The 23,861-nt window shown below is 36.2% G+C and overlaps 1 protein-coding gene across 1 annotated transcript in view; it reads left to right on the top strand.

Annotated features, from left to right (window-relative positions):
• Positions 1 to 23,861, top strand: part of SFMBT1 (Scm-like with four mbt domains 1) — a 71,834-nt gene that overhangs the window by 32,305 nt on the left and 15,668 nt on the right. Inside the window, exons 4-13 of the mRNA XM_004676066.2 lie at positions 5,916 to 6,156; positions 9,469 to 9,557; positions 11,692 to 11,938; positions 12,617 to 12,708; positions 13,162 to 13,263; positions 14,474 to 14,624; positions 17,136 to 17,218; positions 19,495 to 19,621; positions 20,738 to 20,851; positions 22,705 to 22,747. Coding sequence (XP_004676123.1) covers positions 5,916 to 6,156; positions 9,469 to 9,557; positions 11,692 to 11,938; positions 12,617 to 12,708; positions 13,162 to 13,263; positions 14,474 to 14,624; positions 17,136 to 17,218; positions 19,495 to 19,621; positions 20,738 to 20,851; positions 22,705 to 22,747 — 1,289 coding nt within the window. The remainder of the gene's footprint in view (positions 1 to 5,915; positions 6,157 to 9,468; positions 9,558 to 11,691; positions 11,939 to 12,616; positions 12,709 to 13,161; positions 13,264 to 14,473; positions 14,625 to 17,135; positions 17,219 to 19,494; positions 19,622 to 20,737; positions 20,852 to 22,704; positions 22,748 to 23,861) is intronic.

Here is a 23,861-nt window from a genome sequence, read left to right on the forward strand (position 1 = left end):
AGATACTGAGAACAGGGGATGCCTGTGGCTATCAAATTGCAGATAAAACTGGTAGAAGTTTACCAGAATAATGGAAATAGATGTATAGACTGCTGGCAAGAATTTTATAGAACCCAATTTTGGAAAAAGGAATGCAGATCTGAAGAAGAAATTAGGGATAAACCAGATTTGCAAGGAGAAAGGGTCTAAGATAGTGAATAATACCTTCCTTGTGGAGAACAGCACCCATTATGGGGAAGGCACTGCTTTGCATGATTCTAGAAGGGAAGGCTCAAGTTGCTAGTGCAAGGACTGCAAACCCTGTTAACCCTCGGGCACAGGTGAAGAAGTTTTGCAGTCTCCGACTAGGGAAAAATAAGCCCTCTGTTCCTGGAAGTCAAAACAGGAATGTAAGATGAAGGACTAGAGGTTTCTGCAGTTGGGAGGGGTTGAAGGCAAGACCATTGAGAATCTTCCCTTTTCAGTCTGACTAAGACTGAGGCAGAATCTCAGGTGCCCCTTCCACCATCAAATGAGAAATTATTGGTAACAGAGATATGTGCTGGGTATGTGGCAAAGAAAGAAAAGTGTGGAGAGAATCTGTAAGGTACATTCACATAAAGAAAGGCTAAATATGAGGATGGAACAGCACACCTTGCAACAGGGACACTACCTCTGACAAATGAGCCTGTGCTTTAAAGCTGTTGGAATTAGAAGTCAGTGGTGTATTATAAATAACCATAGCAGTAACAGAACCATAAAGCATCACCACTTCCAACTGGATTGACTTCACTGTCTCCCTTGAACTTAAGGCCTAAGAAGAGAAGAAACAAATCCCTTTCCAGGCTTAAATGCTAATTGCCTGAGTCTTCAAGTATACAAATATTTGACTTCCAAACAAACAAACAACAACAGCAACAACAACAAAACTGGGACACATAATAAATGAGAAAAACAGCAAACTTTCACAGGACAAAGCAATGAATACAAACAGACTCATGACCCAACTGTTGGCTATCAGAACATTTAAAATAACTGATTAATTTATTAAAGACTCTGGCAGCATAGGTGAACAACAAACGTGATCAGAAGAGGAATTTCAGTAGATAGAAATTATTAGAAGTATCAAATGATAATAAGAAGAATGAAAAACATAGTAATGAGAGGTGGTAATTGCCTTTGTCAGGCTTATTAGTATATATTGACACAGATGAGGAAAGAATCAGTATACCTGAATATAAGCCAAAAATCATTACTGAAAAGAAATGGGAAGAGAAAAAAGAGCGAGAAAAAAGCCAGACAATAATAACCCAATGGCTGTACCTCTGCACAGTATCTCTAAGTATAATGTATGCGTAATTGAAATCTCAGAAGGAGAAAGTAGAAAACCTGAACAAGAGGCATTTGAAGAGATATTGGTAAGCAATTTTCCATAGGAAAGAAAGACACCACACTATAGATCCAAGCAATTCAAGGAATGCAAAACAAGATAAATAATAAAGACAACAACTAGTAAAATCCATTTAGATACTTATTCGAACAGTGGAAGGCCAAAGAGAATGAAAATTTCTTTTCAGAAATTATCCAAACCAGAAGGAATAAGATCTTTAAAGTGTTGAAAGAAATAAATATGTAAACTCAGAATTCTATACTCTGTAGAAATTTCTTCCAAAAGTGAATGAGAAGTACAGGCTTATTTAAGAGACAAAAGTTGAAAGATTATTAATATGATTAAATAGGTAATATTATGAAAATACTAAAGAAAGGTTTTTTAAAAACATTTTAACTTGGCCCTCCCTGGTGGCACAGCAGGTTAAAGCACAGCACTAAGAAGCTAAAGTCACTTACACATGAGTTCTATCCCTGCCTGCCCCGAAGGTGATCCACATGACGTGGCAGACCTCTCCTGATCTGCCTGCTCCTCCCTCACCAATGTACTTGGACGATCTTCCTGTGCTGCTCCCCACTCTGTCTCTGGTGAATGCTCTGATTTTAACTTCTAATAAGAAAAACTAAACTCAAGCAAGTGCTTGTTCTTGCATCTCATTTGATTACATATACTGGCAGTGTGAAAATTTCTGCTTTTTATGAGAACTTAGGTAAAAACTGTCAATATACGGGTTCCATCAAATGGCGTATTCGAATATCTGATAAAGTTAGGTAAATGAACTTTAAGAGAACAAATTAAATATTAAAAAGTCATAGGAATCTTGCCTTATGAAGATCATAGGGGCCTCTTTTAATAATTTTCAATGTTGCTGATTTGCAATCATAAAAATTTCATCAAGATCAATCAAATTGCACAACCTCCATAGGAAAAAACTGAGGAAATTCATGGATAATTTTCACAGTTTTATTGTAAAGTCTAAGATCAAAAGGTTGGTTATGTTACCTTTTTAAAACATAAATTGCACACATAATGGTTACCTAGAAGAGGTACCTAGAAAAATTTTTCCAGAGATTTCTTCATTAAGGGACCCCATCAACTCAGTGATTCCATGTTTTTTGTCTCCATTTGAGAGATTAAACATTTTTCCAAAGGAATGAATCTTTCCTAGCTTTCCGATGAAGCACACCAGCCAGTTGGTGACCTGAGCTAGCATACTTGTGATAATGTGCAAGCTGGGCTATTCTGTAACCTTGACCATAATTGTGGTACAAGATCAGCAATTGGTGGGAAACAGTTCCTAGAGGAAGTTCTTAGAGCATAAGGAATTTAATACAGGCTACCCTCTGTATCAGAAAGGGGAATGTTTCTGTAGTCATTAAACAGTAATTCCTAACTAGCCCTTCATGGGTGAGATTCCCATAGTCACCATTATTATACTTTCTTTTTCTGTGAATCTACCTATTTCACATAATTGTAATCATACACTTATCCTCTTCTATCTGTTGTGTTCACTTAGCATAATGCTTTCAGTATATCATCATACTCCCATTTTAAACTTTTTAGTTTGTGGGGGTCCGCCCTGGTGGTGCAAGGGATTATGTCTTAGCACTATCAAGCTCCTGCGAGCCACTGCAGCATGAGTTTGATTTCCAGCCAGGGAGCTGACCCACATGGCACAGCAGACCTCTCCTGACCCTGCCCACTTCTCCCCTCCTCAGTGTATTTCAGTCCATCTGCCTGTTCTGCTCCCAACTCTGCCTCTGGTGAATCCTCTCACCGCTCTCACCGCCCCTGCACCTCTGTTCTGTATGCATAAATAAATATATTTTTTTAAAAAATAAAATAAAAAGTTAATAAACTTTTTAGTTGTGGACTACCCAACACATTTACTACTTATAGCATTAGAAAGGATAAATAATGGATATTGCATATTGTATCTTGGAATACTATAAAGCAATGAAAAGAAAGAAGCTTATATATAATAAACAAATTCAGAAGCAGTGTTGGGCGGGAAATGCCCCACAGAGAAAAACATTCATACTGCATTATTCTCTGACCTGGTATTTAAAAAGGCACTATGTTACCATTATGTTGTAATGGCTAGTGATTGCTTTTCAGAAGTCTAACCAGGGTAGTGACAACAAGGAGGAGGATTTAACACAAAAAGAGGAATTTTACCTCTGACTCCTTTCCAGGATTCCTCTCACTCTCCAGTGGTTGTGATGGCCGCGTTGACATTTAGTTGACATGTTTCCATGACCTTCCAGTGTAGGACAGTTCCTCATTCTTTCTTTGTTGTTCACGACCTTGATGCTTTTGAAGGGCATATCACATAGATAATTGTTTATTTTTAGGAATATTCCTCAATTTGGTTTTTTTTTTTTTCATGATTAATTTTAGTGTGCATATTTGGGAAGAATGTCATAGCAATGATGCTGTGCTTTTTTTAATGCCATAGGTTATATGATATTGATGTTTCCTAAGTGATATTCCATTGATCAGTTGATTGATTAAGTTGATTAATTAACTTGGTATCTGCCAAGTTTCTCCCATTATGTTATCCTTGGAATTAATAAGTCTTTTAAAGAGAACCTTTGAGATTATATAAGTGTCACAGTCATAGTCATTTTAGCATAGACTCATGATTTTTACTTGCAATATTTACTTCTGTGGTGTTTGTATAGTGGTGATTATCTACTTGAAGGGAGATTTATTCCCCTTCTCTAAGAATTCTAAGAGTGTGAACCCATGGCTATTTATTTAAATCTAAGGGTTATAATTCATTACTCATTATTTTGTTGGTCAAAATTGTCCCAAATGGGACCATTGGGTGATCTTCATTGTTGGCTCTTATATCCTTCTAAAATGCCCCCATCATTTTTGGAGTATTTCCTTACTTCCTGGCATCACAAGATACTCCAGGCCCTTAATGTATTCTCCCTGCCTCAGAATTCAGGTCAATCATTTCTTCCATAAAATACTTGTTCTTTTTTTTTTGTTACTGGAGATTTGTACAATGAATTAGTTTATTGCTACTGAGTATCATTACTTCTAGATGCTTTTATTTCCCAGAGCTAGGTTATACACACACACACACACACACACACACACACACACACACACACATTATATACACACATACATTATATACACACATAAACACATTTGTCACACATAAACACATTTGTCTTTTATTGTCTCTGTTCTGCTGAATTTGGAATCTACTCCCAATAGGACTCCTACACAAGTGCTTCAGTTGGTTAATTCAAGGTGTTCACAAGGCCCAATCATATCTATGCTTTTTTCCTGGTATCAATCTGTCATAATATTTGTCTGTTTATAGTCATGATCTCATGCTGATACCTTCAGTTCCATTTCATTACCACAAGGTTTGCTCTGTCCTTCCTCTAGCCTTATTTTTTTACTTCTTTCTCCCTCAGTAGAAACATGATTCTGAGTCATCCACCATTTATATATTTACTTGATCTTTGTATACACATGCAGTAGCTCCAGAGTTGCTAGCTTATACCTTTGCAACCATGAAATTTATCATCTAAATTAGGACACTTTTGAAAGAGAAAATGGTATTATTAATTTACTCAAGGATAAAATATTTAAACAGCTATTGCAGGAAAACTGGAATAATACATAGTAATATATACTATACCACGTACATATAACACATAAGCTATATATATAATGTGTATACATCTATATACAATATACATAATATGTATACATATATGTACATAATGTGTATAAATAATATATACATACATGTATAGATATATACATATCTATATATTATCTACATATATTATATGTATAGATATGTATATATACATATATAATGTGCTATATGTATATGTCTATACATATATAATATGTACACGTACATATTATACTGATTTATTATCATTGTACATATTATACTGATTTATTATCATTGTATCTTATTTTTGTCCTTTCCTTTTATTGATTTTATACGTTTTCTTTTGAATGATCTAGAAATCTCTCTTGAAAATTTAATGTGTTCAATTAAGACTTAAAACGGTGAATGTTTATGGATTTATATACTTAGCAGATATCATTTTATGTAATCAGACTCCTCTGGGAAAAATACTGAATTTATTAAAATTCTATCATAGTCAAATGGAACAGAGCAGCTTCGCTATTCCCTCTTTTGTTTGGATTGTTCTTGTGAGTTAGAATTGGATTTTTTTTTTTGCTATGGTGTGAATATGTCTGCCTGGTGTCTAAGCCTCTGTGGCTGGGTACACGTTCAGATACTTCAGCTGTGGAAGAGATTCTGTGCTGTGCTTTGTTCCAAGATCCCCTGCTTTTCTAAGGCCCCCACTATGTGAAATGGAGTCCAGCGTCTCAGCTAGTAGTAGCCAAGGGTCTCATGTATTTTTATTTTTTTAATTGGAATTTCTCAGGTTTCTCTTGAGGAAATTTTCTTGCATTTTAATGCTTCAGAATTGTAAGTGAAGAAAAAATAATGTTGGCCAAAGAAATACTCATTTGAATTACTTGTCTTATTCAGGTGGACACACGTTTGCAAAATGGCTTTGCTCCTGGGATGAAATTGGAGGTGGTTGTGAAAACGGATCCTGAAACCTACTGGGTTGCCACCATCATTACCACCTGTGAGCAGTTGCTCCTCCTCCGATATGATGGCTATGGGGAGGATCGAAGAGCGGACTTCTGGTGTGACATAAGGAAGGCTGACCTCTACCCCATTGGGTGGTGTGAACAAAATAAGAAGACTCTTGAAGCCCCAGAAGGTAATAAAATACTACCTATCAAGACATCATAAATTATTGTGGGGAAATTTTGGCTTTTTCCCAGACTTAGTGGGCTTACCGTTTTGAGTAAATTATTTATAGTAAATAGTGCACATGCCCTGTGCTCTATAAAGGCTCACAGGCAATATCAATTGTATATTATCCTGTAAGACTGAGATTCTCTGAGTTTGAGGCTTTTAGCTCTGGTTGTGTTTACATACGTTGGGCCAAATTGCTTGACTGTTGATTTCTCTTTCTGATATTGTTGTCTTCCTCCTTCTTGCTTGTAAGTGATTGGGCTTGCTAACTCAAATTAACCAACTGAAGCTCTTGTGTAGGAGAGTCTTTTTGGGAGTGGACTCCAAATTCAGCAGAATAGAGACAATAAAAGACAGAAGTAAGAGATAAGGGCCATGTAGAAATAGAGAAAGGGAAGGGAGATGTAGAGTTAATAAAATAGCAGACCTTTCTTTCAACTTCTTATTTTGACATGATTTCAAATTTGCAGAGAAGTTTCATAGTACAGGAAATTCTTCGAGTTTTTTTTGCCATGTTTCTCTAAATGTTGACATTTTGCCAGATTTACTTTATCCTTTTCTCTCCCTATCTCTCTTCCATTCCATCCCCTTCTTCTTCCTCCTCCTCTTTGTTTTCTTCTTCTTCTTTCTCTCTCACACATATATATATACACACACAATTTTTTGTTTTTTTTTTTTAAAGATTTATTTATTTGTACATACAGAACTGGGGTACAGGCCATAGGCTCAGGGGCGGTGAGAGGCTTCACCAGAGACAGAGTGGGGAGCAGAACAGGCAGATCGACGAAATACACTGCTGAGGGGAGCAGCGAGCGGGTCAGGAGAGGTCTGCCACGCCATGTGGTCTCCTCCGGGGCAGGCGGGAATCGAACTCATGCGGAAGTGGCTTTAGCTTCTCCGTGCAGTGCTTTAACCCGCTGCGCCACCAGGGAGGGCCACACACACAGTTTTTAAATGAATCATTTGAGAATCAGTTGTAGGTATGATGCCTCTTTATTCATACATGCTTTAATGTACTTCTAAAAAGATTAAATAACAAAATCAGGAAATTAATTTTGAATTTAATTTATAGACTTTATTCATTTCTTACCAACAGTATTTTTATAGTACAGGAAAATCCCAGCTTATGTATTACATTTAGCTATCATAGCTCATAGGTTCCTTTTGGTCATAGATTCCTTTAATAACAATTCCTCACACTTTGTCTCTTATGACTTTGACATTTTTAAAAAGATAAAGGCCAGTTTTTCTAAATAATGTTCTTTATGTTCCCATTTCTTTTCCTGGTCTAGGGTTTAGTCTAGCTAGAATCATGCATTTGTTTTTCAAGTCTTTTTACTTTCCTTAACTTTTCTTTGGCTTTTTTAGTATTGATGCTTTTTGTTAGCTATACTTCATAGGGTAGTCAAATAGTTGGACGAAAATTTTTTTAAAAATATTTTGGTTAGTAAATGAAGAAGGGGTGATAGAATATCACAACTTTTTTTAAAAAGATTTACTTTTATTTATGCATGTAACAACTGGGGTCTGGGCCCTCCCGAGTGGCGCAGTAGTTTAAAGCACAGCACTGAGCACTAAAGCCACTTCAGCATGAGTTTGATCCCCGCCCACCCCAGAGGTGATCCACATGGCACAGGTAGACCTCTCCTGACCCACACGCTGCTCCCCTCAGCAGCGTACTTCCTCATTCGTCCTGTTCTGCTCCCCACTCTGACTCATGTGAATCCTCTCACTGCCCCTGCACCTCTGGCCTGTACCCCAACTCTGTATGAATAAATAAATAAATCTTTAAAAAAAAAGAACTGTAGGGGATGAGAGGACTCACCATAAACAGAGTGGGGAGCAGAACAGATACATCTACTGAAATACACTGCTGAGGGGAGCAGTGGGTGAGACAGGAGAGGTCTGCTGCATCATGTACTAGCTTCTTGGCCAGGAATCAAACTATATAATGACAATCAAAAGTTGTGAGTGTTACAAAAGGACATAAGGTGGGATCAGCTGTCTCTTGATGAAAGGATAAAACTCACTTATGAAGTATTACTCCCATCCCAAGAGTCAAATCTGTATTTGATCAGTCCTATAGCTCTAAATACTGACTTAAACCCTTGTATAGGACAAAAGGGTGAAAGAAAAGTGGTGAAGGTCAGAAGAGAACACAGAACATATAAGGACATACAGATCATAAGAGATTTGGGCAATTTTTTGATCTCATTTGGATCCTGACTTCAACAAATTTAAAAGATATTTCATGAAACATTTGGGAAATTTGTACCTGGACTACATATTTGATATTAAGGAATTATTTTTAATTTGTTAATTAAATATATGTAAAAAGTTATTTAAGATATACCTGTTGAAACTATAGTAGGTGAAATTATATGATACCAGAAATTGACTTCTCAGTAATCCCTAGTGGGGTGGAGGTGGCTGGCAAAATATCTGTAATGTACCTTATAGTGAAGTATTTTAGACTATGATCTGTGTAAGTGCAGTAACAGCTGTTCAGCTCTACCTTTGTAGCCACAGACTATATGTAAATCAAAGGGCATGATTATGTTCCAATAAAACTTTATTTACAAAAATAGAGAGCGGGCCCCATTTCTCCCACAAGGCTGTAGTTTACTAACTCCTGGTCTAGATGAAAAGAAACAGTCATGAATGAGTTGTTAAGAACATGATGGATTCATTTTACTCTTTTTTCTTATGTTTAAAATTTTCTATAATATAGGTACTTTTTAAAATAAAATTACATTAGTAAGGAGTTAGCCTACTCTTTGTTTAGTATATAATATTAAAAAAAAAAGATTATTTTTATTTATTCATGCATAGATGAACTGGGGTATGAGCCAAAAGTGTGGAGGGTGAAAGGATTCACCAGAAGCAGAGTAGGGAACAGAATAGGTAGAATGATGAAGTACACTGCTGAGGGGAGCAGCAGGAGACAGGGGAGGTCTGCTGCACCACGTGGGTCAGCTCCCAGGCTGGGGATTGAACACAGGCCACAGTGGTTGGCAATTGATTGATGTAGTGATTGGTAGCACTGAGATTTAACCCTGCGTTACCAGGGAGGCCCTAGTATACAACTTTTTATTAAACTATCTAAAGGGGAATTTTTTTTTTAAGTTCTCAAAAAAGCCTAGGTTGTGTGCTTAAATATTAAAATGAAAAATGTATCTCTAAACCATATTTACTGATTCAATTTGTACTCTTTTTAGTTTAATCTCTGCTTGCTGATTAACATGAGTAATCAGTCATTTATTCCCTCACCTAGGCCTCAGAGATAAAGTATCTGATTGGGATGAGTTTCTGCAGCAGACCCTGATGGGCGCATGTAGTCCTCCTATTCCATTGCTAGAAGGCGTGAGTATAACTTCTTACAGAATTAATGTGAGATACCCATTTAATCTTTAGTGATGTTTCCTAACCAAGGATTCTTAAAATTGGTTGCTTATTTATCACTCCAAGGCAAATTTAGCATTGTTGCAGACATAGGGCATGGGTTTTAGAGAATTGTAACTTTTACTTCAGAGGTTGCAAACTAATGGCTTCTCTAGTGTTTCAAATGTTCTAAAATTAGTTTTAGAAAATCTAGTTTTCCAGATTCTTTTATGAGTTGAAAAATGGGACATTTTTTAACTGAACAGGTGTCAATTCTATGTAAGGATGATTGTAACTCTTGCACCAGGTGACTTAAAGGCCCTCTTTTCTTTCTCTCAGAAGACACTAGACTTACTGTGTCCCAAACATCTTTTGCTTTAAGCAATCCTTTTAAATTAATGTGATGCTTGAAATTGTTAGTGAAAATAGGTTTCTTGTTTTATGAAGTCAATTTGATTATGACAGTTCTATGTTATATACTGTCACTTTTTGCCATAACACTATAATCTTTTGGTAAATGTGAAATGCAATGTGTTGTAGGTTCCAGTTTCTCTACATCCTTGCCATCATTTGTTATTACTTTCATTGGTATTAAGTGGTATCCCACTATGATTTGCATTTCTTAATGAGTAATGATGTTGGGTATCTTTTTATGTGCTTATTGTTTTTTTGAATATATATTTTTTGAGAACTGACCTGGTCCATTTTTAAATTGTGTTTTTTTTTTTATTACTGCGCTGTAAGAGTTCCTAATAAATCTGCTTATAAATCCAGATCCAAATACATGATTTCCCATATTCCATTCTGTGAACTCCCTTTTCACTTTCTTGATATTGTTCGCAGTACAATTTTTTTAAATTTTGATATAGTCCAATTAATGTATTTTTTTCTTTTGTTGCTTGTGCTTTGTCATATCTGACAAAACCTTTTTTACCCCCCAGTCTCAAAGATTTATTCCTGTTTTCTTCTAAGTGTTATTTAATTTTAGCCCTTACATTTAATTATGTGGTTCATTCACATTATGTTATAAAATTTGATTGATAAACACTATTTTATGCTAATCTTTATATTTTATGCCCTAGCTCATTTCATTATGCTTGGCCTGGCACTTACTGAATACTCAGTAAAATTTGAATGAATGAATGAAATCATGAACAGATAACTTTTTAAACACCTTGTCCTGAATTTTCCTTAATTCTGCCCTCCAAATCTTTACCTGTGAATTGTTCTTACATATTTTCATGTATTCTTTTGCGTATGTTTTGAATGGATATGTAAGTATCACAGAACACATCTTACTTGGGAAAAAAGTACGTTTGAATGTTAGGAAATGATTTAGTGGTGATATTTGAATCAAGCATTCTTTTTTGTAGTTTTAATACATAGATATATAGTGAGAGTTAAGCTTGCTTTCCATCAGTGTAATCAAAATACTATGTTCATAAGAGTACTGTTGTGAAATGAGTAAAAGATCAGAAACAACTGTAATGCCATTGATAGGTAAGTGTGTAAATTACTGTCCTAATATACAACAGCAACAAAACGAAATTTTGAAAGGAAGAGGAAGATTTATATGTGCTATAGTAAAAAGACAGCTATGATATATTAACAAGTGCAAATTGAAAAACAATACACAGTGTGCTCCCAGTTTTCAAAAAACACAAGAAAAAAAGAAATAGGGAGATAGATAGGTGAATGTTGATTTGTGTGTAGAAAAACCAGTCTGAAAGAATATATACCAAACTGTATAGCATGGTTCTTTCTTGGTGGTGGGGTTGTAGAGAGTTTTGACCTTTCTTTGATTTTTTTCTTTACTGATGATCATATATGCTTTTATAACCAGAGACTGATGATATTTTAAAAATTCTAAGTAGATAAAATAACAACCCTAGGAATAGAGATTAAAATAGTTTTATTTATGGTAGGTAGATTTTCTCTTTAATAAGTATTTTCATATCACCTAGAAACAATACTGTGGAGAATTATATGATAGTGGGTAACTGGTGTCATTGATTTTGAGTGTGTGAAAATTTAAAAGCTTACTTGATGTCATTTAGAACTTGACTTTAAAGATATGTTAAAATTCTCGTATCATTTTACTTTTTTTTGCCTGTAGCTCCGTAATGGAAGGAATCCTTTAGATCTCATTGCTCCAGGTTCCAGGTTAGAATGTCAAGCTTTCAGGGACTCTTTAAGCACTTGGATTGTTACTGTAGTAGAAAACATTGGGGGAAGGCTGAAGCTGCGCTATGAAGGACTGGAACATTCTGACAATTTTGAGCATTGGTTGTATTATTTGGATCCATTTCTTCATCATGTTGGTTGGGCTGCTCAACAAGGATATGAGCTTCAGCCCCCACTAGGTAAAGAATAATGCATCTGTTTTTTTATATTATTACATTATTGTTTTGTTTTTATTAATATATATGAGATTGACAAATGCCTTGTTTTGCCTGTTAAAAAGCTTTAGTTTGCATAATGGAGATACTGCCCCCCCCCTCAAAAAAGAAATGTATGGAATTGTTAAATGCCAATTCTTTAGGTTTTATTGCTTTTGTAATTTGTCACACATATTGATAGACATCATAGACTTCTGCCCTGACTCATACTAACCCCTTACAGAGTTAAAGAAAAATTCTCTAGGTAGCATTCAGGTAGGTTAAGGAATAGGACAGGTCTTGGGTTCAAAGCAATTGTTGATTAACAGATGTTCCAATAATATTCAAAACTGGAGTTACTGTTTAAATGAATTTGTATTTATATAAATGAATTTGTATTGTATTATTATATGCCCCAATTTGGATGTTGCTTGTGTGTGTGTGTGTGTGTGTGTATGGATTATAGCAATGTTTATGATCTTTCTGGAAATATTTTCATAAACCTCACCTATACTGAAGTAAGTGTAAGTTCTTTGAAAATGCACTTGAACCTTTTCCATTTCCCAATGGAAAGTTACTTTTTTGTTTATGTGAATGCTTTCAGAACAGTTATAAAGTATGTAAGTTTTCTCAATTAAAGTATCTTGTCTGGTTTTACTAAAGCCATCAGACATCTGAAAAATGAAACTGAGTGGCAAGAGATCTTGGCCAAAGTGAAGGAGGAGGAAGAGCCATTACCATCTTACTTATTTAAGGTAAAAACAAAAATTTGATAGGTTGGAATGTCCCTTTACAGTAGAGTAAAGCAATTTAGGGAGGTGCAAAATGTTAACTTAGTTCTTGAAGTTAGTGAGAACACTATGATTGTCCTTTTTTTACTTGTAATGGTAGTATTGGTTTTCTCTGAATGCTCTCTTACAGCATTTTGAGCTTTTTCTTTTCTTTACTACACAGCCCTGAACATGTTTGTAAACTTGTTTTTCTTCCATATGGCCCTTGTGTTCTCAATGTAGAGTGTGGCAGTACTTTCTGTGTTTTTTTTTCCCCCTGGATAATTTGTTTTCAAGGGAAGAAAATTATAGGATTAGATTATTTAGCAGGAGCTGGACAGTCCATTATTTTAATTAATATTCATGTTCAGCCTATATAGTGTGAGTATAAAATTAATGTAAAAATACTGTATTCTTCATCTTGATGTTGCATTTCAGGATAAACATGTGATTAGCACTCATTCATTCACTGTAAATATGAAATTGGAAGCTGTGGACCCCAGGTCTCCTTTTGGGATCTCTCCTGCTACTATTGTTAAGGTAATATGGGGCAACTCTTGATAAGACATCCCGTAGGGTGACTGACTGGTTTAATGGAAACTGGTAATTTTTTAATTTTCAGGCTCTAATTTTCCATTGCTTCTCCTAATTACTGAGGCTAGGATTAGTTCTGTACACTCTCTGTATTTATGCACTCTGGTTCCCTTTGACCCATTCCTTCTTCATTGCTTGGTGGTCCCAGTCAGTAAAAGCAGATTGGGGCCTGGGCACCACATTGGCAGAGGGCATTTTCTTTGGGGCAGGCTTCAGTGTATATAACTAAGGGAGATTTAACCAGTCGATAGGCTGTGGTATCTGCAAAGTATTGGAGGCAAGCATTGTCATCAGTCCCCCCAGGTCCCGGTTATCAGGGTGTGGAGGTACTTGTAGAACAGGTGATTAGTGTCCTAGATCTGTCAATAGGTTTACTCCAGCTGTGGATTCCAAATTCAGATTTTAATCTTTTGGAAGAATGCTGAAAGAAGATTTTTTTTAAAAGTAGGTATAAGAACTGGACAAGTTTGTTTGTTCCTGTTTACTCATATACTAAAATGGAGGAATAAGGATAAGAATTTGGTTTAGGATTAGTGTAGAAACCTCTCTACTGAAAATAGAAAAAAAAAAGTCAAGTGTGGCTGGAGGAATACTTGATTGGATGCTAACTCATCTTGTCTGTTGAGATTTAAATTATCCTTGCCTTGCAAACTAATTCTAATGTCAAGAGGGAATGCTGAAAGACAGTGAGATCAAAAGGCCCTGACTGAAATTTGAAGGAGCCATAGGAAGTGCATAAAACCTCCTCTTAGGCATGTGATACTTAGGCTCAGGTCAGTAAATCTAACAAACAAGTTGTTTACTAAGCCTAAACTAAATTTTTTTGGAATCCAAGTATTTAGATCTGAATCCAGGTTCTGCTTCTTTGTGACTATATAACATGGAGCAAGTTATTTACTTGTGTCTAAACTCAGTTTCCTTATCTGCATTGGGGCTGATATAAGAATGTTAAAATTGAATTAATGCATGAAAAGCACTTAATTAAAATACTGCCTAGCACAGTATATACTTTTGAGTGCATAGTTTTATTAACCATTATGCACTGTAGCTATGAAGTTTTGTAACGTTTGGTTATGCCAAGGAAATGACATGTGTGTTTACATCTACATACACATAAAACCATTTGTCTATTTTATCTGTTAAATGGTATCTACAGGTTTTTGATCAGAAGTACTTTCTGGTGGAAATGGATGATTTACGACCAGAGAATCATGCCCGGCGATCTTTTGTGTGTCATGTCGACAGTCCTGGTATTTTTCCTGTGCAGTGGAGTCTCAAGAATGGTTTACACATCAGCCCGCCTCCTGGTGTGCATTTGTTCTGTTCTGAATTGCTCATTGGGAAGTTTTCCTTTAAAATGAGGTTTATCAGATGGTATTGCTTGGTTCTTTTGTTCTCTCTCTCTTCAATGCCCTTGCTTGTCCTTAACATTTCAGGGCCCAAGGCAAGTATAAATGAAGGCATAGATTCCACATATTTGGAAGTTATAAATTAAGCTGAAAAACTACTAAATAAAAATTATCTGCCCTCCTACTTTGACAAATAACATCTTCAAAACAACCTGTAATTCTATATGGATCCCTTCATTCATTCATTCTTGTGTCTATTGGCAGGTCATAGATGGGGTAGGGGACAGTATGCACAGTTTTGGGAGCTGGCTTAGGAGAAGAGACTTTAGTGTCATATCTAGTAGGCAGATTACTGATAATTTTTAGGTTTCTGGGTCCATTTTGAAAGGAAAGTCTTAAGACTTCAGAGAGAGGTTTTATGATCAAGAGTAGGTCCTGGAAGGCCCTCCCAGGTGGTTAACAGGTTAAAACGCAGCACTCTGAAGATCTCTGCAACCACTGCAGCATGAGTTTGATTTCCAGCCAGGGAGGTGACCCACATGGCACAGCAGACTTCTCCTGTCTCGCCCACTGCTCCCCTCAGCAGTGTATTTCAGTTGATCTGCCTGTTTTGCTCCTCACCCCTCCACACCTCTGGCCTGTAACCCCAGTTCTTGTGTGTATAAATAAATAAATCTTAAAAAAAAAAAGAGTAGGACCTGGGGAAGCTATAAGTAGGGTAGCAGTTCATTTTCCAGGTGTTTGAAGCTTTGCAAAATGTAATCTTTGACTCTTAAATTAAGGCTCTTAAATAGTTGGGCTTGATTGAAATTTTACTGTTCTTTAACTTTGAGTGTCTGGAAAATGATGTTTTCCTTCTGACTTATGTATTAGCATATCTGATTATTTGATTGTCAGTCTATTATAAACTTTTAATAAAACACAACTTTACTTTCTGATTGGTAACCGCTGAAACACTGGCCTAGATGTGTACTTTTGTTTTAACAAAAGACACAAACTGAGAACTTTGCCTTCCATCCAGGCTTTATTCATTCAGCAAACATGTATGGAATGTTTGCTTTGAGACAGGCATTGGGCTTGTCACTAGAGAGTCAAAAAACTGTACAGGGCTTCAAGGGAGCAAAAGGAAAAAACAACCTCCCACATTCGCCTTCATCAGTGAGCAGAGTGGGAATGTCTGCCTGGTGATAATGTCGGTAAGGGACACCCCTATAGGAAGAAGGTCTTGCTTTGTAGGAAGGATCTAAACATCCCAAATTCTTCATTCTGCCTGCTTTCTTTATGTAGAAAGGAACAAACAACTATTACAGGTGTTCGATCTTTCTATTGGGCAATAGTATTTGTAAATAGAAGTATTCCATTGAAAATGGAAGACAGTTTGCTTGAGGAATTGAGTGTAAGCAGAGTGAAAATGTGGTTCCTGTCTCAGTTGGGCAGAGTAGGTGATTGAGGGTTCAGTCGGGTGAAAGACATGATTTTGAGTAGCCTACTCTGTTGTGTGAGATACTGTGTTCTGTGGGACAGAGAATGGCTCAGACACAGCAGGACCTGTTCTAGCTGCTTACACATTAGATTATTAGATTAGAGAGGGTGCTTCCAAGAACCTTGGTAGGTTTAAGTAGGGTGCTAGACTCAACTTGTTTTTGGGGGGGGGGGGAGATGAATTCATGATTGAGATTATAACAACCTGTGGAACATGAATGTGAAAACAGTTTTGATATTGTATCACTAGTACCCAGAAATATTTAAGGAAAGACTTTTATGAAAGAATATTGTATACTGATTAAAAGTATTATGGATTATTTCCATCTCTTTATCTTTAAAGCCAAAATCATAATAGAATTATTAATAAGACAGGATTTGGATCTCCCAGGTGGTGCAAGAGGTTGAGCCACAGCACTATGAAGCTATCTGCAGCCACTGCAGCATGTGTACCACCTAGGGAGGTGACCCACATGGTGCAGCAGACCTCTCCTGTCTTGTCCACTGCTCCCCTCAGCAGTGTATTTCAGTCGATCCGCCTGCTCCGCTCCCCACTCTATCTATAGGGAATCCTCTTACCCCCCACATCTCTGGCCTGTGTCCCAGTTCTTGTATGCATAAATAAATAAATCTTTTCTAAAAAGGCAGGCTTTATTCGCACAAACCAAATTGTGTTATTATAACTGTTTTATTCTTTTGGTAAATTCCTAGCAACTAAAGCATATAAAATATTGTTCAAAATAAATCACTTAGCTTGAAACTTGAAATTTTTAAAGTGTAGCCAAAGAGTTTTGTTATAGTTTGACCACATTGCTTTATTTTATAAAACTAATGCCTTGTATTTATAGGGTGCTTCCCCCCCCCCCCAAATGATCATGTCCTCAAATGAAAAAAAAAAAAATTAGAAGTTGGGAATAGACACCTGCAGAATGGTAAAACCAGGCAGGCATGCGTGGTGTGACTCATTGTTCTTTTGTCCCTGCCTAGGCTACCCCAGCCAGGACTTTGATTGGGCTGACTACCTCAAACAGTGTGGTGCTGAAGCTGCTCCTCAGAGGTGCTTCCCTCCGGTGAGAATGCCTAGTCTCTCATGGGCACAGTTTTGGGGCTCTTGAGACTGTATACTTTCCATGCTTTTTGTGATTACTACTCTGAAGTCAATCCTCTCACTCAGCCCAAATAAGCATCCTGTTGATCGTACTAACTTTGTTAATATAATTAGTTTTAAAAGTTTCTAGTTTTTTTATTAACTAAAATCATGTAAATTAAAAATTTTAGTTCACTATTTTTGATAGTTCAAAATATGAAATACTAAGAAAAATTAAGTTTACTTAAAAATACTAAAAGGGCCCTCCCTAGTGGTGCAGCGGGTTAAAGCACAGCACTAAGAAGCTAAAGCCACTTCAGCATGAGTTCCATCCCCGCCCCAGAAGTGACCACATGGCGCGACAGACCTCTCCTGACCTGCCCTCTGCTCCCCTCAGCAGTGTCCTTCCTGGACCTGCCTGTTCTGCTCTCAGCTCTATCTCTGGTGAATCTTCTCACTGCCCCTGCACCTCTACCTCTGGCCTATACCTCAGTTCTGTATGAATAAATAAATAAATCTTAAAAAAAAAAAAAAAACTAAAAAGCTAAACAGCAGTTAAAAAAGCTTAAAAAACAAATAGTTTCCTACTTTTCCATTTTCACAGTTTTCCTTTCAAGAAGTATTTACTATTTTTTTCTTCTCACTATTCTTCTGACAAATATACTTCTTCATTTTCAAAATAATGTGCTGTTGTCCTTTAAGTTAATAATTTTAAACATGTCTTTGTTCCTTATGGCAAATGAGCATTAGTTGCCTACTTTATGTTTCTCCCCTGTCCTGCCTCTTTTTCCTATTAGAGTTAATGTTACAGTTTTTGGTAAGATATGAATTGCAGGCTTACATGCTGATATTTTTTATAGCTGAGCACTGTAGTATATTAAGTTTCCTTTTAAAATTTATTCGCATTAATTATTGCTGTGTTTTTCATAGGTTAATTTTCTTTGCTTTTATTGCTATCTCTTCCCATACCTTTCAGCAACTTCTCATAACTATTTCCACAAAGGAAATCTGGCCTTTGTATTATTTTCCTTTGAGATGACAGCCTGCTTAGGGCGCCTCTTTTCTCTCCCCCTTGGTGAGCTGTTCCCTAGGCTTGCCGTGTTGTTTTAATCCTGGCAATTGCTTTTCAGTATCGTCTAAGGAAATGCCCCTTCACTTTGTTAGGAGTTGGGATTCCTGTTTTATCTTTCCCAGGACCTCTTCTTTCTGCTCACTTCTTTTAATTGAGCCTCTCTCAGTTTTTTGGAAGGGGATGTTAAGGAAGTAAATTTTGTAGTTTTGCATGTCAGAAAATGTCTTCATTCCACTAACTTGATTAATAGTTTGGCTCAATGTAGAATTTTAAGAAGTTATGTTATTTTATTTTAGAACTTCTAAAACATTTCTGTTTTTTCCTACCTTCCTGTATTGCTTTTGAGAAATTGGAAAACATTTTTCTACTTGATCTTATGTAGATGACTTTCCTGTTTCTTCCTCTGTCACCACACTTCAAGTGATGTGTGGTGTAGCTTCCTTCATCTATGTGGTTGGGTGCTAATGAGCAAGTTCTCTCTTGACACTGTGCCTTTCTTTTTCCAGAAATTCTCCTGAATCTCTACTTTGATTTCCATCCTTTTATTTTTTCTTTTCTTTTCTCTTTCTGGAATTACTTTTATTTGTATTGATCCTATGAATCTGAAACCTCTACTAATCTTTTTTTCCTCTTGTTTTCTGTTTCTTAGTCTTTTTTTGCTGGAAGATTTCCTAAACTTTATCTTTCAAACTATCTTCTGAGTTTTTAATTTTCAAAACCAAGTTTTGATTTTCCAAACTATTAATATAATGTAAATATATATTTAAATAGCATACTACTCTTGTTGTAAGAATAGTCTTTTTGATTTTGTTTTGTTTTATCATTTAGGGTATATTCTCCCTACCTTTTGGGATTTTTTTCTTCTAGCATAATCAATTTTCTCCAGGGTGTTTGTCTTTTTTGTTATCAACGTCACCTGAGAGATGAGGAAATTGAAGCAAAAAGAGTTTGCACAGCTTGAGCAGGGTTACACAGGTAGCAAGAACACAGGTATATCAGACTTCAAAGACCATACTGCCTATAACACCAAATGAGACATTTTTCTTTTTTTCATTAAATTTGTGGCTTTAAAGAGTTACTTTAGGATTGAATATTAATTTAAAAAATAATAAAAAATGTTGAAAAAATTCTCAGGTGAGCATATGCACTCTGAGTTTCTCTTTGTGTTTGATTTACATATTTTCTAGTCTACTTTTGAGCATGAATTTAAGGAAAACATGAAGCTTGAGGCAGTGAACCCTCTTTTCCCTGAAGAAGTGTGTGTTGCCACCATTACTGCAGTAAGAGGCTCCTACTTGTGGCTCCAGCTAGAGGGTAAGAACTACATTCCTTAGAAGCCTACCTGTGACCACTATCCTTTGCTTTTCCTGTTAGCCCTGTAATATGATTAGCTAAGTAGGAACTTTATTCAAAGACTTCTAAATTGAGATGCAGGATTCTAGTTGGTGATGCTGATGCAAGATTTCTAAAATAAGTTCTAAAAATTTATTTTCCTGTCCTTGACTTTCAAGTTTCAGGAAATAACTGTGAATAAAAAACATTTACTATAGAGTTCCCTATTTTCTTAAAAAGGAAAAAAGTGTAAGTTAAATGAGCATGAGCATTTTTGCACCTGGCTTATTAAACAAATAATATTTTGGTTGTCCCCAGTCTATAGAAACAAAAGGAATATATAATAATGTATACTAAAAGTACTATTCAAGGAATTAGACTAGTTTGTGAATGGAAAGCACTGTGTGAGTACTCAGTGTGGCAGTAACTATATTATGGCCTGGATTTTTTTTTTTTATTTGACTGTCATAGTAGGTAGACTCAGTACTGTTTCCATTTTATAGTGTTAGCATTAAATATAGATGTCCAGGACTTGCATTGAATATAGACATCTATACAATTCCTGCTGCGCAGCTTGCCTGTGTCACTTCCTGATTTAAATTCACCAGTGTACCTCCTGGCATGTTGCTGAATACCATAACTAAGGTTCTCATTGAGTAGAATTGTTACTTTTGCCCTTTGGTTTCCAGTTGTTTCTTGGAGTTACTGACCTTTGTTAACATCCAAATGCTATTCTCACTTAAAAAGCATACAGAGAAGATTAGCATGGCCCTCTGCACAAGGATGACACACAGATTCATGACGAGTTCCATATAAAAACAAATGAAAAACAGTAGTCTGAATACAACTTCTGGTGATTCCAGTTGCTTTTTGTTGTCCCCTAGCTGAGGGTCACCCTGTGTATTCACTATCCATATTGGTGTTTAGGCTTTTATGCATAAAGAACAGTTTACCTTTTTTCCTTAATGTTTGTCACACATGAAAAAGTATGTATTCAGTGCAAAAGTATTACAGGCTGTTTTATTGAAACAGAACATTATCTAAGAAGTAATTTATGGGCTTTTCAATTGTCTAAAATTATATTTTTAATCTAAACAGGTTCTAAGAAGCCCATACCTGAATGCATTGTGAGTGTGGAGTCCATGGACATATTTCCTTTGGGTTGGTGTGAAACCAATGGCCACCCCCTCAGCGCTCCTCGCCGAGCACGTGGTAACTATGTATTCCTGTGTCAAGGATTGATTGATAAATTATTTGTTGTGTGACTGCTAACATTAAAGTGAATCTGGATATTTCAGAGAAAAACAAAATGGTTATTATTTATTGAAATAAACATTGTGTTTCTGTGGGTCAGAAATTTGGTCACAACTTAGCTGGGTCCTCTGGAGCCAAGTGCCTGACAAGGCTGCAAGCAAGATGACTCTCATCATCTATGGCTCAGCTGGGCCCGCGTCTACTTCTGAGTTCACGTAGATGGTTACTGGCAGAATTCTTTTCCTTGTGGGCTTTTAAACTCAGGACTTCTTCATAGGCCATTTACAGCATTGTAGTTGGCCATCTTCACAAAGTCAGGATGTTTTTATAATCTAACCTCAAAAGTGCCTTCAGGCGCACCTGTCTCCCTTAAATACAGCTTCATTGTACCTCTCAGTAATTTCTCCATTTCTGTCTCTGGCCTCTGGCAGCTATTAATCTCCTCTCCATCTCTATGGCTTTGCCTGATCTGCACATTTGTATAAATGGAATCATGTGGTATGTAGACTTTTGTGACTGACTTTTCTTAGGATAATTGTTTCAGAGTTCATTCATGTTGTGTGGATTTTTGGAAAAGTCATGACTTATTTTTTCTGTTTTTCAAGCAAAATGAATAATAACTTTTCCTATAACCTAGTAGTTTGTCTCAGTACTTTATATTTCTGAGGAATTCCATTGTATCAATTTGTACTTTTCATTTAACCATGTACCAATGGATGGACATTCGGATTGCTTGTATTCTAGCGATATTATGAATGATGCTCTATGGACGTTTCTATACAGGTTTTTATGTGGACATATGTTTTCATTTTTTGAATGTTTAACTCTTGTTCAAGACTTTGAGAATCTGCCAGTCTGTTTTCCCAAAGCAGCTGCACCATTCTACATCCTCACCAACACTCATTTTAATCCCCACTAGGTTTCTTTCACTTTAGTTCTCCTTGGCAATTGCTGTTCGGTGGCAGTTTTTTTTTTCCGGTTGGCTAGTTGGCTTACTTTGGGTAATATTCATCTTGGTGGGAATAAGATGGTATCTTACTGTGGCTTTAATTTACATTTCCCTAATAGGTTGAACATCTTTTCACATGCTTACTGGCCATTAGTATATCCTTGGGAAAATAACTAACAAGTTCTTGCCCATTTTTTAATTTTTGTCATTATTGAGTTTTAAGATGTTTTTATATAGTTCAGATATTAATCCGTTAGCAGATTTATACATACTTTCTCTCATTCTGTGGATTTCCCTCTTTTGACTGTGTCCTTTGGACAGAAGGTTTTAATTTTGATGAATTCTAGTTTATTTTTTCTTTTGTTTCCTGTGTTTTTGGTATCCTAGCCAAAAAATCATTATCAAATTTAGTATCATGAAGATGTTTCCCTCTGTTTTCTTCTTAGAGCTTTATAGTTTCAGCTCTTACATTTACATCTTTGATCCATTTGAGTTTATTTTTGTATTTGATGGAAGTTAAGAGTTCAGGTGGAGATTCCCTTTTTCTATCACAATTGTTGAAAAGATTATTTTCTGCATTGAATGGTCTTGGTATCTTGTCAAAATTTGTTTTTTTCTTCAATATCGGCTCCTGCTTAGGAAATACTGAGAAGAGTTGATTGACCTAGGGAACCCTGAAAATATTTTTGGTCTTTGTTTAAAGATTCCTACACAGGAAATGTGCCTTAGTCTGGATATTCAGAAGTAGCACTAATTAGTAGTACTTACTAGTTAAATATACCCAGAACCAGATTTTAAATATGCTGTTCATATAATTAAAAAATTTTTTTTCCTTAACATTTATGTTTTTATTTTCTTGTAGTACACAAACAGAGGAAAATTGCAGTGGTTCAGCCAGAAAAACAGTAAGTAACATAATAAATATTATGTACAGTTGATATTTGAAGGTTAGAATCTCTAGAAAAAGAAACAACTATTTCAAAAGCGTATATCTCTTCATACGTTATTTTCTCAGATGGGAGCATACTTCAATTCAGGAATCTTCTTACAGTATACTTTCTAAAGTGGCATTATATATACAAAAGGGTAGAATGAGGTCTTACATACTCTTCAGTTGAGATTTCTTTGACTATTATAGCCTGAGGACATTAGAATTAAAGAGAGGAAATGGAGTCTTTTTGTTGTATTTGTTGAGGAAGAGCACACATTATAAATCAGAGGCTTTCTGGTGGTGCAGGGGTTAAAGTCTCAGCACTAATAAGCTATATTGCCTGCTGCAAGAATCCCCTGGCCAGGAAACTAACCCACATGGCGCAGACCTCTCCTCTCACCCACTGCTCTTCTTAACCAGTGTATTTCAGTAGATCTGTCAGTTCTGCTCCCCACTCTGTCTTTGGGTAATACTCGTATCCCCTCACCTCTGGCCTACACCCCAGTTCTTTATGCATACATAAATAAAAATAAATCTCAAAAAAATTGTAAATCAGGATATGATCTGTCACAGTGGGGAGGAAGAACTTGCAGTAGAAGATTACTCTAAAAGAAAAGACATACCGAGAGAAGAGCCTTTGTATTCCAGTGAGAAACCCTGGGTAGAATACCCTCATACATGGCTTTTGAGAAAGATTTAGCTGTGCCATAAAAATACAAGAGTTTCTGTATATATCTTTGTGTTTTCAAACATTGGGTTTTAGGCCCTCCATGGTGGTGCAACAGCACTATGAAGCTGTCCACAGCCACTGCAGCATGAGTTTGATCCCCAGCTAGGGAGGTACAGCAGACCTCTCCTGTCTCCCCACTGTTCCCTCAGCAGTGTGTTTTAGTGGATCTGTCTGTTCTGCTTGCCAGTCTGTCTCTGGTGAATCCTCTCATTCCCCACACCTCTGGCCTGTATCCTGGCCTATATGCATAAATAAATAAATATTAAAAAAACAAACAAACAAAAAAAACATTGGGTTCCAGTTCTGTATTGGTTTGTTTGGGCTCATAACAGAGTAACTCAGACTGAGTGATTTAAAC

This window comes from Condylura cristata, unplaced genomic scaffold, assembly GCF_000260355.1.
Source record: "Condylura cristata isolate star-nosed mole 26May11 unplaced genomic scaffold, ConCri1.0 scaffold00004, whole genome shotgun sequence".
NCBI lineage: Eukaryota > Metazoa > Chordata > Mammalia > Eulipotyphla > Talpidae > Condylura > Condylura cristata.